The sequence below is a fragment of the Dreissena polymorpha genome, chromosome 13, assembly GCF_020536995.1.
Source record: "Dreissena polymorpha isolate Duluth1 chromosome 13, UMN_Dpol_1.0, whole genome shotgun sequence".
In the NCBI taxonomy this organism is placed as follows: Eukaryota; Metazoa; Mollusca; class Bivalvia; order Myida; family Dreissenidae; genus Dreissena; species Dreissena polymorpha.
Genome location: NC_068367.1, coordinates 34868853 through 34883863, shown reverse-complemented (window position 1 = coordinate 34883863; position 15011 = coordinate 34868853). Strand labels below are relative to the sequence as shown.

The 15011-nt window shown below is 35.5% G+C and overlaps 2 protein-coding genes across 6 annotated transcripts in view; both read left to right on the top strand.

Annotated features, from left to right (window-relative positions):
* The window catches only part of LOC127856540 (uncharacterized protein CXorf38-like), a 298342-nt gene that overhangs the window by 242577 nt on the left and 40754 nt on the right, over positions 1 to 15011 (top strand). The window contains exons 4-5 of one of the 5 annotated variants that reach the window (XM_052392804.1): positions 1076 to 1205; positions 1547 to 1684. The exons of 1 other annotated variant lie outside the window; for it this stretch is intronic. In XM_052392804.1, the coding sequence (XP_052248764.1) occupies positions 1076 to 1101 (26 nt within the window). In that variant the 3' untranslated portion in view covers positions 1102 to 1205; positions 1547 to 1684. Of the gene's footprint in view, positions 1 to 1075; positions 1206 to 1546; positions 6093 to 15011 lie in introns of those variants that run through there. 3 more of the 5 variants (XM_052392801.1, XM_052392800.1, XM_052392807.1) reach the window with 3 other exon arrangements.
* The window catches only part of LOC127854575 (uncharacterized), a 320519-nt gene that overhangs the window by 272368 nt on the left and 33140 nt on the right, over positions 1 to 15011 (top strand). The gene's annotated exons all lie outside the window — the stretch shown is intronic.

Sequence of the window (15011 nt, the reverse complement as noted above, 5' to 3'; positions counted from 1 at the left end):
CCATTTCGGAACTGATACGAGCCATGGAACTTAAACGTCCTGTGTCTCGTTCTCTAACCCCCAAATGGGATTTGGCTTGTGTTCTTGGATCGCTAATTAAAGCTTCCTATGAACCCCTTAATCAGGCTTCTTTACAGTTCCTAACCTGGAAGACCGTTTTCCTTCTTACCATGGCTTCATCCAAACGTAGAAGTGAAATTCATGCTCTTTCTATCGAAGAAAGCCATCTTCGTTTTGATTCCTCCGATGGCTCTGTCACTTTGTTGTGTCAGCCAGGATTCCTTGCTAAAAATCAAATCCCCTCAATGGCTTCTAAACCCTTCAAGGTCCCAAGTCTTTCTAGAACTTGTGGAAATGAAGATGAAGATAGACTCCTCTGCCCTGTCAGGTCTTTGAAGTTTTATCTTAGTAGAGTAAAGTCTATTCGAAATCTCGCAAGAAACTCTTCATTCCCTTAAAAGGGGGGGGGGCGATGTGTCTGCGGCTTCTATTTCCTGTTGGGTAGCCTTGACTATAAAAAGGGCTTACTCTTCTCTTTCTTCAAGGGATTCATCCCTTTTTAAGATTAGACCGCATGAATTACGAGCAAAGTCGGCTTCGTGGGCATAAATTAATCATACCCCACTCTCTGACGTGCTTCAAGCTGCTTTCTGGAGGAATCAGACCACTTTTTCATCTTTTTATCTTCGTTCTCTGGAGTGCCAACAGGACAACTTGTATTTGTTGGGCTCCCTTGTGGTTGCACAAACGGTAGTATCTTCTACGGCATAGGTATTTTACGCTTATCCGTGAATTAAGTTAATACCGTAATAACGAAGATTAGCTAAGAACCCGAGATATGGGTTCCGCTGTGATGGGGAGATTTTCGCGAACCTTCCCGCCGCAGCTGCAAAGTCAGCATATGATAGCAGGTAACGTAATTAAGCTATTAAAACAAATTTTTCTAGTAAAATTCATTTTAATTAGTAATTACTTACCTGCTATCGGTAAGTCCCACCTCCCACCCCGCTCTTCGTCTAATATTTTCATATTGTTTATTGGAATAAGAGTGATTCTGGGTAATATCTCTTTTTAGTTATACGGCTACACGGCACTATGTGACCGTTCTGACCTGAACGACGGGTTTATGAAAAGTGTGGGATTCTTTGGACAGAAAGATTCCGGATGATTTACGATCCTTCGGGATGAGTAGCATATGATAGCAGGTAAGTAATTACTAATTAAAATGAATTTTACTACAAAATTTTGTATTACAAGTTTTCACTTAAACCATGTCAGTACATTAAAATTGCTACATTTATACGGAACATAATCAGATTATTTACTGTATTCTTATGCCATTTCAGTCACGATTAAATTCAATCTGGGTATAAAATAAGCTGAGAAATCATATTTATCACACAAACACCACACAAGCTTCTCAAAACAGTTCAGTTCCTTTAAGTCTCAGGGGAGCGACCTTAGACAATTGGCCCTCTTGCAAAAAGAAACCTTCAACACCGTTATCCGTTTATATCGAGCTGTATTATAATTATTATTATTTCAGATCTTCTCAGCCGATTGATCGACCATTACCGTGACAGTGTTATCTGCGTACCCCTGACCACATTGAACCCCAGTCTCGATATCCGAGTACAAGAAATATATGCCGATCCAAAACTACACAAGATGAAAATTGAAAAAGATGGTAAACGCGTGAAACAAGAACAAATAATGAATTATAGAGATTGCTTTTGCGGAGAGTTTCAACGTATATATTTACAAGGTGAGCCTGGCAGCGGAAAATCGTTTTTTGCTGCCAAATTAGTTCACGATTGGTGTAATGTCTATGCGCCGATTGTGCAATCCACAAAAAAACAAATCATGTTTGGTGACGTCGATATTCTTCAGAAATTCAGGTTTCTGTTTTTCATCTCGTTGCGCGATTCGAGAGAACAGACACATGTAACGCAGATGATAAAAACCCAAATCATTCACAAAATCTTTGCAGCAAACGAATGGGAAAATAAATACGAACTGGTCTTAAACATAATGAAAAATATAATGTTTCTCATCATTCAAGACGGTCTCGATGAGTGGCCTGGTGAAGAAGTTCTGCCCTCGATGGACGGAATTCCTAAGGACCATTGCATTGTGCTCACAACTTCTCGACCATGGAAACTCGCTGATGAACGTATCAGAAATTCACAAATTGACATTCTGTTTGATCTAGAGGGTATAAGCGATCCTAAAGAATTCAATGAAAGGATACTACGATGCCTACTTGACGAATCATATGATATAAAGAAAAGCGTGGTGCTGTTTAAAGAATTCCTAATAAGTCGCAAACTTATGTCAATATCATCTTCGCCTATGCTGAACACACTTGTCCTCTGTACCTGGGTTGATGATAGAGCTGAGCGTCTCACCGGATCGTCACTGTGTGAACTGTACACTACCCTGCTTGAAAATCTGTGTAAAAAAGCTAACTCACAAATTAGTTATTTCGATCCAAATCACACATCACCAGTTAACTGCTTTTCTCGCACGATGTATGTTAAACCAAACATGGAACATATAGATGCCATAGCCAAAGCTGCGTTCTCATTTTTGTTTTCAAATGAAAAAGAATCATCACTAGTGTTCAGCGACATACACTTAATGGCTCATTTGTCTGCAACTGCAAAACAGTTCGCACTTGATTCAGGATTATTATCTCAAAGAAAAGGTAAAAAATGTACTGATCAGACATTGTCGTTTGTCCATAAAACCATCCAGGAATTCCTAGCTGCTTTTCATATCCATAGGAACGCAGACGTAATTGACGACGTCATTTCCGGATATCTCCTACGCAATGACACATCATATCGTGATATATCTCAAATTTTTATATTCCTGTGTGGCTTCAACATCTCGGCAGCAAATAAACTATCTGCAATGATGAATGAGCTTAACGTGTATATCGATTATCACGATTATTTCCAAGACTGCATCCTCTCTGGTTATAGGGAGGCTGTAGCCAACAAGAACACTCCAATACACCTACATCTGAGTCACTTTTACTTCTACAGTATTAATAAGGAAGATTTGATCCAGATCTGGACACTGAACACTTCACGTGCTCGATCTTTAAATGTTAACTGTCATTTGTACAACATACATGTAACAAGACGTTCACAAGACGCGTCGTCTGCAGATTGTCATGAACCTGGACAGGTTGCCTTACCTGCACGTGAGGATCATGGGCCATCTACACTAAACGATGAGGACGGAGTCAGATCGTCTACATCTTGTATTGAGTTCGACTTGTCATTGTGTCACAACCTCGAACTGTTGGAGCTCTGTGACAGTGATGATTATATAACCGTGCAACCACATGCGCTTGTGGGTCTGAAAAAGTTGAAATATCTTACACTTAATTGTAAATGTAAAGCGCTTGACTTGTCACATTTTGAACAATTACAGTCAATTGATCTTCGCCAAGAAGTAACGTTATTACCACTCTCCATTAATAACTATAAGACTCTTCAATGTGTCGAACTACGTACAACATATGACGGACTTGATTTGTCACTGTTTGAAAATATAAAGTCGATAGAAATCAGCAATAATGTGAAAGTGTTACCGAAACCACTTCTCATTCATAACAAACTTACTAAAATTAGTTGGAATGATTTTGATTTCAACAGTTTAAACAATGAGGCCATTTATACATGGTGTCTACTTAACGGTGCTGATCCAGCCCAGTGTGCAGACTATACTCCAGTACTGCCCTCCTTAGACGACATTGGATTATCGAAGGTCACATGTTCCTCCACCTGGCTACGATGTCTGTTAAGCACGCTGTTGACTCTCGATCATAGGGTGAAGTGCACACTGTGGAGCTGTACTATAACCTCATTCGATCCAGAGGTGAAGACTAGTCTGCGGGGCAGTGACATGCCATCGTGTGTGGAAGATGAAGCCAGCTTGTCACTTAGAAATGCAGATATAACAACAGATTTAAACAATACATGTACATTAAATGTTTTTAGCGACTCGCCTGGTCTATGGGAGACCCTGCACAGTCTGAATGTAAAACATCTGAGGCTGCCGGGTAGGTATAACAAGGGTTGGAAGGTTGATGTACCGTCACTGTCACGGTCACTAGCATCCCTCTCACAGCTGGAAACGCTTACCATGAATTTACCTTTTTATATCGACCTACAGCTACATCCATCTCTGAAACATGTGAATGTCTGTTATACAACATTGTCTCCACCAGAACTGCGCCATCTGGTGAACAAATTCTGTGCATTGACTCAATCGGTTGAGTGTAAATTGGAATTCTGTTGTGGTAATAAAATGACAAATTGCACGGCAAATAACATTCAACCAGAGGAATACATTCCCATCCAACAGGAACTCCAAGCTCGGGAGCATGTTGAAGTGAAACGATTTCGAATATATGACCGGACACCTAACACCAATGGACGGTCTGATGATGCATGGTCTGTACGTGGCAGTGCTGTTGATGATGGTGATAACAGTGATGATATCGCTGAAGATATGCATTTTACACATTATATAGATAATATCGGTGATGACGTCCTCAATCGCATATCAATGCGACTTCAGATTAACTGTGTTAAAGAACAAGCCTAGATAAAGTGAAGTAATATATGAGTCATGAAATTGATATTAACATGATCATCATACAGTTCCTGAATAGTTTGAAATATTGTGCAAATAATTATATACATATAATTAAACGAACATTGGTTTGTGCAGTATGTTGGCTCGTATACCAATGCCACTTCCGGTTAACTGTGTTCAAGATCCATATCCATGAATAAATTAAGTAATTCATTCGACTTAATTACAGCAATTTGATGCTAAAATATATGGCGTGCATACTTGACTGATTACGAGTATGGAATGTGTATTTTAATCTGTAGAAGAGGTAAATGGTGTACAGTTGTAAATGATTCCCGTATGAATACGATCACTTAATGCCATTTCTTATTGTTAATGTAGTTCTAATGATTATGATAATCTGATGCATAAGTAAGTTCAGCTGAGTTGTTTAACATGTTATTGATGATGATAATGAGGTTGAATTTGATGATCATATGAAGAGCTAAAGGACAATGATGATACATGATGACGTGTGTGCAATTGATTTGACAACAATACCATTAAAAACGACAACAACGGTGCTGTTGTTGTTGAAGCTACCGTAGATGATGTTGATGATGATGATGCTGGTGCTGATGCTTATTCTATGATGATAGTGGCTATGATGGTGGTGATGCCGCTGCTGCTGATATTGATGATGCTGTTGCTGCTGCTGCTGCTGATGATGATGATGATGATGATGATGATGATGGTGCTAATGCTATGATGATGGTGGTGATGATGACGATAATGATCATGATCCTTAGTATACTAATAGTGGCAATTAGTGCTGCTGATATTGATGATGCTTCTGCTGTTGCTGATGATGATGACGATAATGATGATTTGACTAGCATTAATGCGATTCCATTTGGTTTCGAAAATATTCAACCTATCATAACTAAAGGATATCTCTTTCACAATTAGAATGTTTAATTTCCTGTGTTTTATGTCAAAAATAATAATAAACTTCACAATTTTATTAACATATTGTGCTTGTAATGATTTATTTCTAAAGCTACCAGTAAAAAGGATAGTTTAACGTGTAGTTGTTTTGTCCAAGAAAGGAGTCAACCGATTCCATAAAAGGTGTATGTGTTTGCATTCCAAAAATAGATGTTTTATTTTCTCAATATTTTTACCACATGTGTCATAAATTGGACTTGATTAGCTTTTTATTAAAAAAAAATATTTTCTAGGTCGCGATAACTCAAAGTATGTATTTGTATTGGAAATACCATTCGGTTTTTGTTTTGTAACACACAATAATAATATATCTTCTAAGTTTCTTGGGTTATACATTTTATTTGGAATTCGGATCGTTCAATCTGTTTGGCGCTAATTTGCGTCACTTTTGTGTTTACGTCATGACGTCATTTAATTTGCTACAAATAGCTTTTTAAAAGCCTATTAAGGCGAAACATTTCAGGAAAGATTAAAAAAATGTGTTAGTGAAATGTTGTTATTGTTTATTTGTTTCCAACATCATATATTTATTGGTATTATATTGTTGTAATGTTTACGCATCTAAACTTCCGGCCGTGTGTTATTCGACAACAAACTATAACGTACACGAATTATTTCTTAAGTATTGTTTTTATAATTTGTTATATCTTTGAATGTTTCTTAGAGGTATTTCACTAAGTAAAGTTTATTATCAAATTGATAACAACCATTTATTCGATAACCAAACAGTTGCACAACATAATTTGTGCCTTTTGAAAAACATTCTTTATAAAAAAAAAACGTGTTTTTATTTATGGAAATGTTTGTTTTATAACATTATTTTTTTCCATTTGACTCCTTGATGAGAGTTTATGAGATGTAAACATATTTTTCATTGCTATATCACGTATAGAGAATCACCTATGTTACATTCAAACATTAAAAGCCACAATATTTGTCTATAATTTGCTACCAAAAATATTCGATTTCTGTGATTTTTGGTATCCAACATACTTTTGACGAAACTGCATTTTACAGAGTTTATTAGTGAACATAAGTTAGTCAGCTGGATACCCCAAGCTCGTGATGATTATTATGATGATGATGATGATGATGATGATGATGATGATGATGATGATGATGATGATGATGATGATGATGATGATGATGATGATGATGATGATGATGATGATGATGATGATGATGATGATGATGATGAAATTGCCAGTTGAAATTTGTCCTAATTAATCTTTTGTGGAACTAACGTTTGTCATTGGAGATATTAAGTACTTACAATTGATGAATGGTATCATTCCTACAACGAATTTTAATCCAGCTCATATTCAAATTTATAATCCATTATTTAATTTATTTTTGACTTCCAGCATATCATGCTGGCGCTTGAGATTTTTTATCTAACCGTAAATTGCATTTCACAAATTTTGTTTATTGATATATTTTATAGGCATTTGGTAATTCAAAATACTTGTAGTCGGTGCTGCAATGTTGATAATTTTAGCTGCTCTAATGTAGAACATGAAATTTAAAGCTTAGCAGTTAATCGAATCTATGCACTAATCGATTGTTCAGTGAAGTAATGATTTAGAAACTTCTGACACCTCAATTATTAAAGGTATAATTAAATGATGTTGAGTAATTATTAAGGTCATATCATAATATATAAATGACTTTTATTATTAAAACTTCCTTGATATAATTGTATTATTTATTATTAGTATTATAAGTATCGTCAATGCGTGTTGCTTAATCAAAATACAACTCAGTAACTTCCAGCATTTTCTTATGAATATAAGTGACTCAGACAAATGTACTTTCTGTAAAACAGAAACAGAACCTTTTGTTTATTTATTTTGGACTTGCAATGTCTTACAAATGTTTTTACATCACATCACATCTGCTATTAAAAACATTGATAACAATTTCAGTATTTGATTGTAAAACATATATATTGGGATCAGTTGGTAAACAATCTGAAAAGTATAACATTTTATGTCTCGAAATAAGACGCTTTAATGTAGACGTAGGGTAACCCCTACAATTCATGGTCAACGAATTAGCTGCAAAATAGCCTCTTCGGTTATACAAAAAAAGCATTTAACAAACATAAATAAAAGTTCGTGGGAATTGGTGGAATCTCTTTGTTATACTAATTTACCTGCATAACTATTAGCACTTTTATGTGATATTTTTATAGCCTTGGTATGCATTATTGTTACATGACAGTGATGACTGATTGTATCGTGCTTTTATAGTATTTAAGCGATGTTTGCATGCGAAGGTAGAATACATATTGGCGAATAAAATGTATTTCAAAAACATAAATATTCCAGCATACAGTTCCAGCATCCTTAAGCCTATATAAGGCGCACGAATCCAACACTGGGAGTAAGTCAGTGACCTAAGTATGAAATCGCCAAACTTCAGCATATTTTTCTCAATATGAACCGCCGATCCAGGAAAGTTCATGGTTAAAAATTTGATAACTGTTTATCTGCACATTTTCGAGTATATCTATTTTTGAATTATTCAAAAAATGCAACTAGAGATGCGGAATATAGTATATAATTTAGATGATATTAGTTGTTGTCAAACACTGTGAGTTTCGAAGATGGGAACACGATGAGAAAACAATAAAGTTGTTAAATTTTTGTTTACGGCTTTTTATTCTTATTATTTTATTCTTTTACTCTTAAACAAATATTGGAGCGTCCATTCATAAAGCGCTTAAAATGACCGTTCGCTTTAAACAGGTCAAACGCCTTTCCCAAGGCTATAAAATTTCCCATTGAGATTTCAACGTTTTACTTTCTGATGACATTTTTCATATGAAAAGGTTATAGGGTTAAAAACAAGAGGGCCATAATTGCTATTTATCGTTAACCTGCATTCACGGACAACAGATACTGAAGACTTGTCCTGAAAGAAGACGCGAAATTAGTAAGAGAACAGTTGGATAGACCTAAATTAACAAGACAGTGTGTCTTAAGGGAAGGAAATCCCCTCATTCTGTTGCGTTCGTTGAAACGTATTCAATGAAGTAATCAAAACAGTAACTTTTTTAAACATAACACTATTGAAGATTCACAATGGTATCGTTACATGAACATGCGTATATAATCGCAAATAGAAACAATGATAAATAACTTTGTCGTTAAAGTACTGGATTCTGACTACATTATTTGTATTTTGAAGTTAAATTACATGGAACAAATAAATAATCTACCGAAAAATTGCCAAATAATACACTTCATCATACCACCGCATTGATATCTGCCTGATATAGCGTTGCCTGATATACTCGGAATCAGCTATAAAGTAATCACTTTTAGTAAAATCGAATCAGATTCGACAAAACAAACACTTTGATACCAAGATGTAATATTTTAAACACAAAATGCAACACAAACAGCAAAAAGTATTTTTTAAAAATATTAAGCGCGCGTGCTCATGACGTCATTCTTAACACGTCAAACGACAAAAGTCATTTTCTTTCCCGCTTAAACTACAGCTTTTAAGCGATTTTTTCATTATTTCTTAAAGATCAAAGACGTAGAGGTATGATTAACAGAAACCAACAGGCTACTATCTGATCTTTGTGTAATATATAAGGCTCGGCAAAAATAAAATAAAAGCAAGGCAAGCCAGGTCGTTATATTATTATAAGCAGTGCCTGATATATAGAAAATAACAGGTTCCTGTCTGATCTTTTTTAATATATCAGGCAAGGCGTAGAATAATACCGGGGCTTTGCCGGGACGCTTTCGGCTTTCACTGGGACTCCACCGGGGCTAAGCCGGGGCTTCACCGGGATAAACCGTAGCTAGTCCGGAAATGACCGAAACACTGGCGGAGTGTTGACCGGCTTTAACCGGGGCGGCACCGGGAAATAGTGTGACCGCGTTAAAAAAATTCTACGAATCATCCCGGTTCTCGCCGGTCGACCGGCGTTAGCAAACCGGGATGGACCGGGGCTCTACCGGCAATAGTGAGACTTTGGCTTAAGCTTAATTGCGTACATTTCGTTATAATTTGATTATTTATCATTCAAAATGATGTTTCACTATTTAATAGCATAGCCACATGCTTACCACCTGTGTTGTAGACGTCGTGTTGAATGGCAGAATACATTGCAATGAACAGTTCTTCGAGATGTGTGCTAGATTGCGAGAGCAATATACACCAACTTTATTTCTTAAAGACATGACCCTTAACGTCCGTGTCGTATCCAGTAGGGATTATAGTAAAAGGTCATAGAAAATTCTTCGCTTTTTCGTGATATATATCGCTTTATAGGCTTTAAAAAAATCTTGTTTCTATAAATGATTACAATTGTTTTGGTTATGTTACCCAGAGAAAATGTTTTCATACGATGATGGTCGATTAAGCTCTAATTATTGTTATATATGGTCTAGTGTAGGTTTATGGTTCTTTTTTTCTGTGACGTTCAACAACATGATGGTGAAAACGCGATAGTACGATGGCGACATTGCAACAACGCGATAGTACGATGACGACAGTGCGACAATACGATGGCGACAGTGCGATAGTACGATTCCGACAATGCGATAGTCATATCGTACTGTCGCAATCGTATCATCGCATTGTCACCATCGTACTATCGCATTGTCGCCATCGTATTGTCGCACTGTCGTCATCGTATTGTCGCATTGTCGCCATCGTACTATCGCGTTCTCGCATTTGCGCATTGTCGCCATCGTACTATCGCACTGTCGCCATCGTATTGTCGCACTGTCGTCATCGTATTGTCGCACTGTCGTCATCGTATTATCGCACATTCGCATTGTCGCCATCGTACTATCGCACAGTCGCCATCGTATTGTCGCACTGCCGTCATGGCACTGTCGCATTGTCGTCATCGTACTTTCGCGTTGTCGCATTGTCGCAACCGTAATATCGCATTGTCGTCATAGTTATGTCGCAATGCTGTCATTGTATTGTCGCCATTGTACATCGCGTTCTCGCATTCTCGCCCTCTGGATTTTAATGTGTTACCACGATGGCTCTAACGGTTTCCATAACAAACTTATTATAGAGAGGTCGCCTAGTAGTTTTGTTACCGATTTAAAAATAGGATCTTCATTTGTAAAGGTAAAGAAACATTTTCTAAAATATATAAGCATGTATAGTATACATAAAGATTGTTCTCCTATAATATATTAGATGTATTAGAATAAATGGCAGCAGGACTATTAGATGAAAATGTAACTACTGTAATACGAAAGTTGTTTTGAAGTAGCCATTTTTAGGTTATGGCTTATGTAATGTTAAATGCCGTCTGCATAATCAAAGAATACTATGAGAAATTCAACATAACCTTATTGTTTCCTGATAACTAATTTCTTATTCAAAACCATTGATCCTAAATTGCTTTTTTGAATAATCGATTAAAGACGCTCTATAGCAACTATTTTCATTATAATTCGTTCAGCTATAGTTATTGTTTTAACATAAACATATAACAATGACAAGATATTGTGTTACACCTATTGACCGACATCCAACTAAATTGATTAAATCCATATATTAGCGCACTTAAATGGCGCATTTAGCATGTTTAGTTTTGACTATAATTTTTGTATATTTAAGTTTTGATTATTATTTTTTAAAAATGATTATACACACATTTTAGTATTTAAATGGCGTGTTTATAAGCAGTTACAAACTTTTAACTCAAATTTCATTCTTTTAAACAACACATATGCGCGCTGTCGCATACTCGTTTGTGAGAATAACGTTGGGCATATACGCATCGGAAGTTACGTTGTTGTTTTTTTCGACGAATAAAGCAATGCTTGGTTATACGCGGAAAAACTGCTCCATGTTTACATATAAAGAACTAAAATTAAAAATGTGTAATAGTACGTACACATGAAAACAAATCAGAGGTACGAAAACTGTTGCTTGCGATAATCAAAGTCACAATTATGCTGAACTTCTAGGGAAAACCGTCAAAGGACCTTTTCAAAAAAATATATGTACACAGTTAATAATGATAATTTACCTAAACAGAACATAAAACGGCTGTCCGGCTATCGAAGTGGTTGGTACACTCGCTTCTCACCTATGCGACCCGGGTTCAATGCCCGTTCCCGGCAGCACGTGCGTTTGGTTGGTGGTCACCATACCGGAAAGCTGGGGTTTCCTCCGAGTACTCCGATTTCCCCCCGAAACACAAGACCATACCAAAATAAAAAATCTTTGAGTAACAACGAAATAGCTAGACATTGCAGCTATAATTCTAAATTCGTCCCAACCTTCGTGAGTCTAGTAAGTTTATTAAGTAAGAGTGATGGTGCACACTGTGTCCACATATAATGTAACCTCTGGCTCTGGCTCGGAAAGTACCTCATAACATTCGAAACATAGAGCAAACATAGGAGGTATAACATATAAGTTCATGCGGTCTATCGATTCGTATTTACATTTGCTTTTTTTGTTGGTGATCTTTCAGTTATTTATTATAATATTTACATGGTTTCATGTAAACGATCTAAAGTCTTATTGTTGATTGTGTTCATCATTGTATATCTTTTCAAGTTTGATAAATATGGGGAATCAAATATGCGGTACGTACAAAAAAGTATAATTAAGGACATCTCGTTCGTTCGCTTGTACAAATATTTCCAAAGTGTACAAAACTATTCATTATGTAACTTTTGGATAATGGCTATCTATAATATGCAAGTATATATAATAATTAGAAGGGGCAACGTGCAATGCGCCGATTTGTGGTGGAGAAAAAGAACGTGATTTAACACACGCGTACATTTAACGTTCTACAAAAGTAACTATTTAAACAATAATTTTAGGATAATTAACTTTTATCTTATAAACTTCAAACATATGTTATAGCTTGCTGTAAATCGTTTCAACCATGAAACCTATCACAGGAAACTGTTTCGTGGACAGACGAAACAAGTACGCCGAAAAATCCCAACAGGAACAACGTTCATGCAAAAAAGATGACTCGCAGATCCGAAGTGCTACAAAGCCTGTGAATCCTGAAGGAAGGAAAACACTTAATCTCACCTTTATCCAGTGTCGCACGGAACCAGGGTTTTCCGCTATACCGGATGTGAGGTCATCGGTTCCGGAGCCGATACTAGATCCAAATTTGCCGGAGCCGGATGTACCGGATCCCGTCATAAACAATTCTACTTGATATAATGAAATCTTCCAAATTAATTGATTTATAATTTAAGTTTTTACATGTGGTAATTGTTAAATATTGTTTGGAATTTAACCATCGCTGTAATGTTGTTTATCGGCGTATGAGCAATATTAGGATTACGATTCTTTTGAATACCACCAGACTGTTGATCCGATATATGAAAGTAAAGTTTATTTTGCTGACAAATGACAAAAAGTAGAACGCAATTTCGATATTCTTACTTGATCTAAAAGAATTTCTTGCTGTTAAAATGAGAACTATTTTTGCCATGATGTGATCCGTTTTGCGTTGTTTAAAAACTGTTTTGCAGCGTTTATGCATTGTTATATATTGGCATAGGAAAACAAGAGAGTATGTTTTTTTCAATATTCATTATATGCCTTTTTAACGATAGAACGATTTAAGTATTCAAAGTATTGTCCGTTGTTACTTTGGCATGTTTTAAAATCTGTATCATTAATGCATGTATTGGATTGACACATGTTTGAACTCTATCCTTTTTACATTATATGTGTAATTTTTTTCACATGTCTTATTACAACGAGGAATTATTTATAACCAATGTCCATGACTGATTTTATTAGTTATATATGTTATAATTTGTTTTTACAAAGTTGTACATAAACACGTGGGGATGTCGGGTAATTATGATTTTAATTCCAATATTATACGATACTGCATTATTAAATGGTTAAGTGTTGTATTTTGCAGTAGACATTGTCATTTCAACCAATAAGCGTGGTTCATCTTTGCATTTGTATAACATGCATTGACGATAACTGGGTGTAAACCGCTAAATCACGCATTGCATCTACAGACGTTTTATCACGTAAATTATTAAGGTAAAGTTGCAAATTTAAATGTTAATATTAAAATATTTTAATTTGTTTTTGAAACCGTTGAATAAGGAAAAGAATGAGGGCCCTTGTATATGTATTATGTGTATTAGAAACTAAATGGGTCGTGCTCTGTGAAAAGAGGGTTTAATGCATGTGGATAAAGTGTCGTCCCAAATTAGCCAATGCAGTCCGCTCAGGCTAATCAGGGACGACACTTTCCACTTGTATGATATTGTTTGTGTAAATACAGTCTCTTCTTAGCTAGATTCCAGTTTCGGCGGAAAGTGTCGTCCCTGATAAGCCGATGTCGTCCCCTATCCGAACTGCACAGGCTGATCTGGGACAACACTTTACGCACATGAATTAAACCCCCTTTTCACAAATACTCAAGTGCATGTGTTAAATAGGTAACTCGACCAGCAGGACTTTTGTTATATATCTTTATTTTTATCTAATTTACAAAATTTAAATTACTTGATAATATATTTACTTTCACCAAATATTTGGTAAGTTGTTCAGCAACTTAAAGTAACTTTAAAACATATACTCTTATGAGAATTTAAACAATTTTTTGTTTGTCACTATTCTGGTTTTCAAACAAATGTGTGATTAATTTAATTGTCCATGTAAAAATAGCAGATACGCTACAACACACGTTTAACACCCATTTTCATTTAAATAGTACACTTAAGGATTAAGTAGTATCGGCGTATCGGTAATTCAATATCCATTTTAAAAGTTATGTAGCTTAATGTACGACGTGTGTATAAGTGTTTCATGAAAAATCTCGATCATCAATTTAGTTCTTCCTATTTTTTCTGTACATTGAATCCCATATACTTAAGTCCTCTGAAAGGTTTGTTACTTATTGAATACATAACTACTAGTAAGTGATTTCAAACGGCAAAGCATTTATTGCAAGCTGTATAACAGATTATGATATGATTAAATGTCAGAACATCATAAAGTGGGACTTCAACAATAATTCGCACATCTCTTTCCATGTTGATTACAATATAAACACATCGAAGATTTTATTAACTTAACAATATAACAGAAAATTATTACATTTCTATTAGATAACTGGTATATTAAAAAAATTCAATATGTTTTGTTGTTCAACTTTTGAAAAAAAACACCATAACAAATATGTTCTATGTTAATTGAACTTTAATAGCCATTTAATGACATAAGTAGGAGAAAAGGCAACTGCTTCATTGCTACTATTTGGTAACGAACCGTTCAACAAATACCTTACGTTATCAGTTAGATAAAAGAACATTCATTACACAAAGAATGAATGATTTTAGAACAACAATTAAGATTCATATTCAAATTCATTCGTATAAAATTCTATAAAGACACACAATCTGTACTTT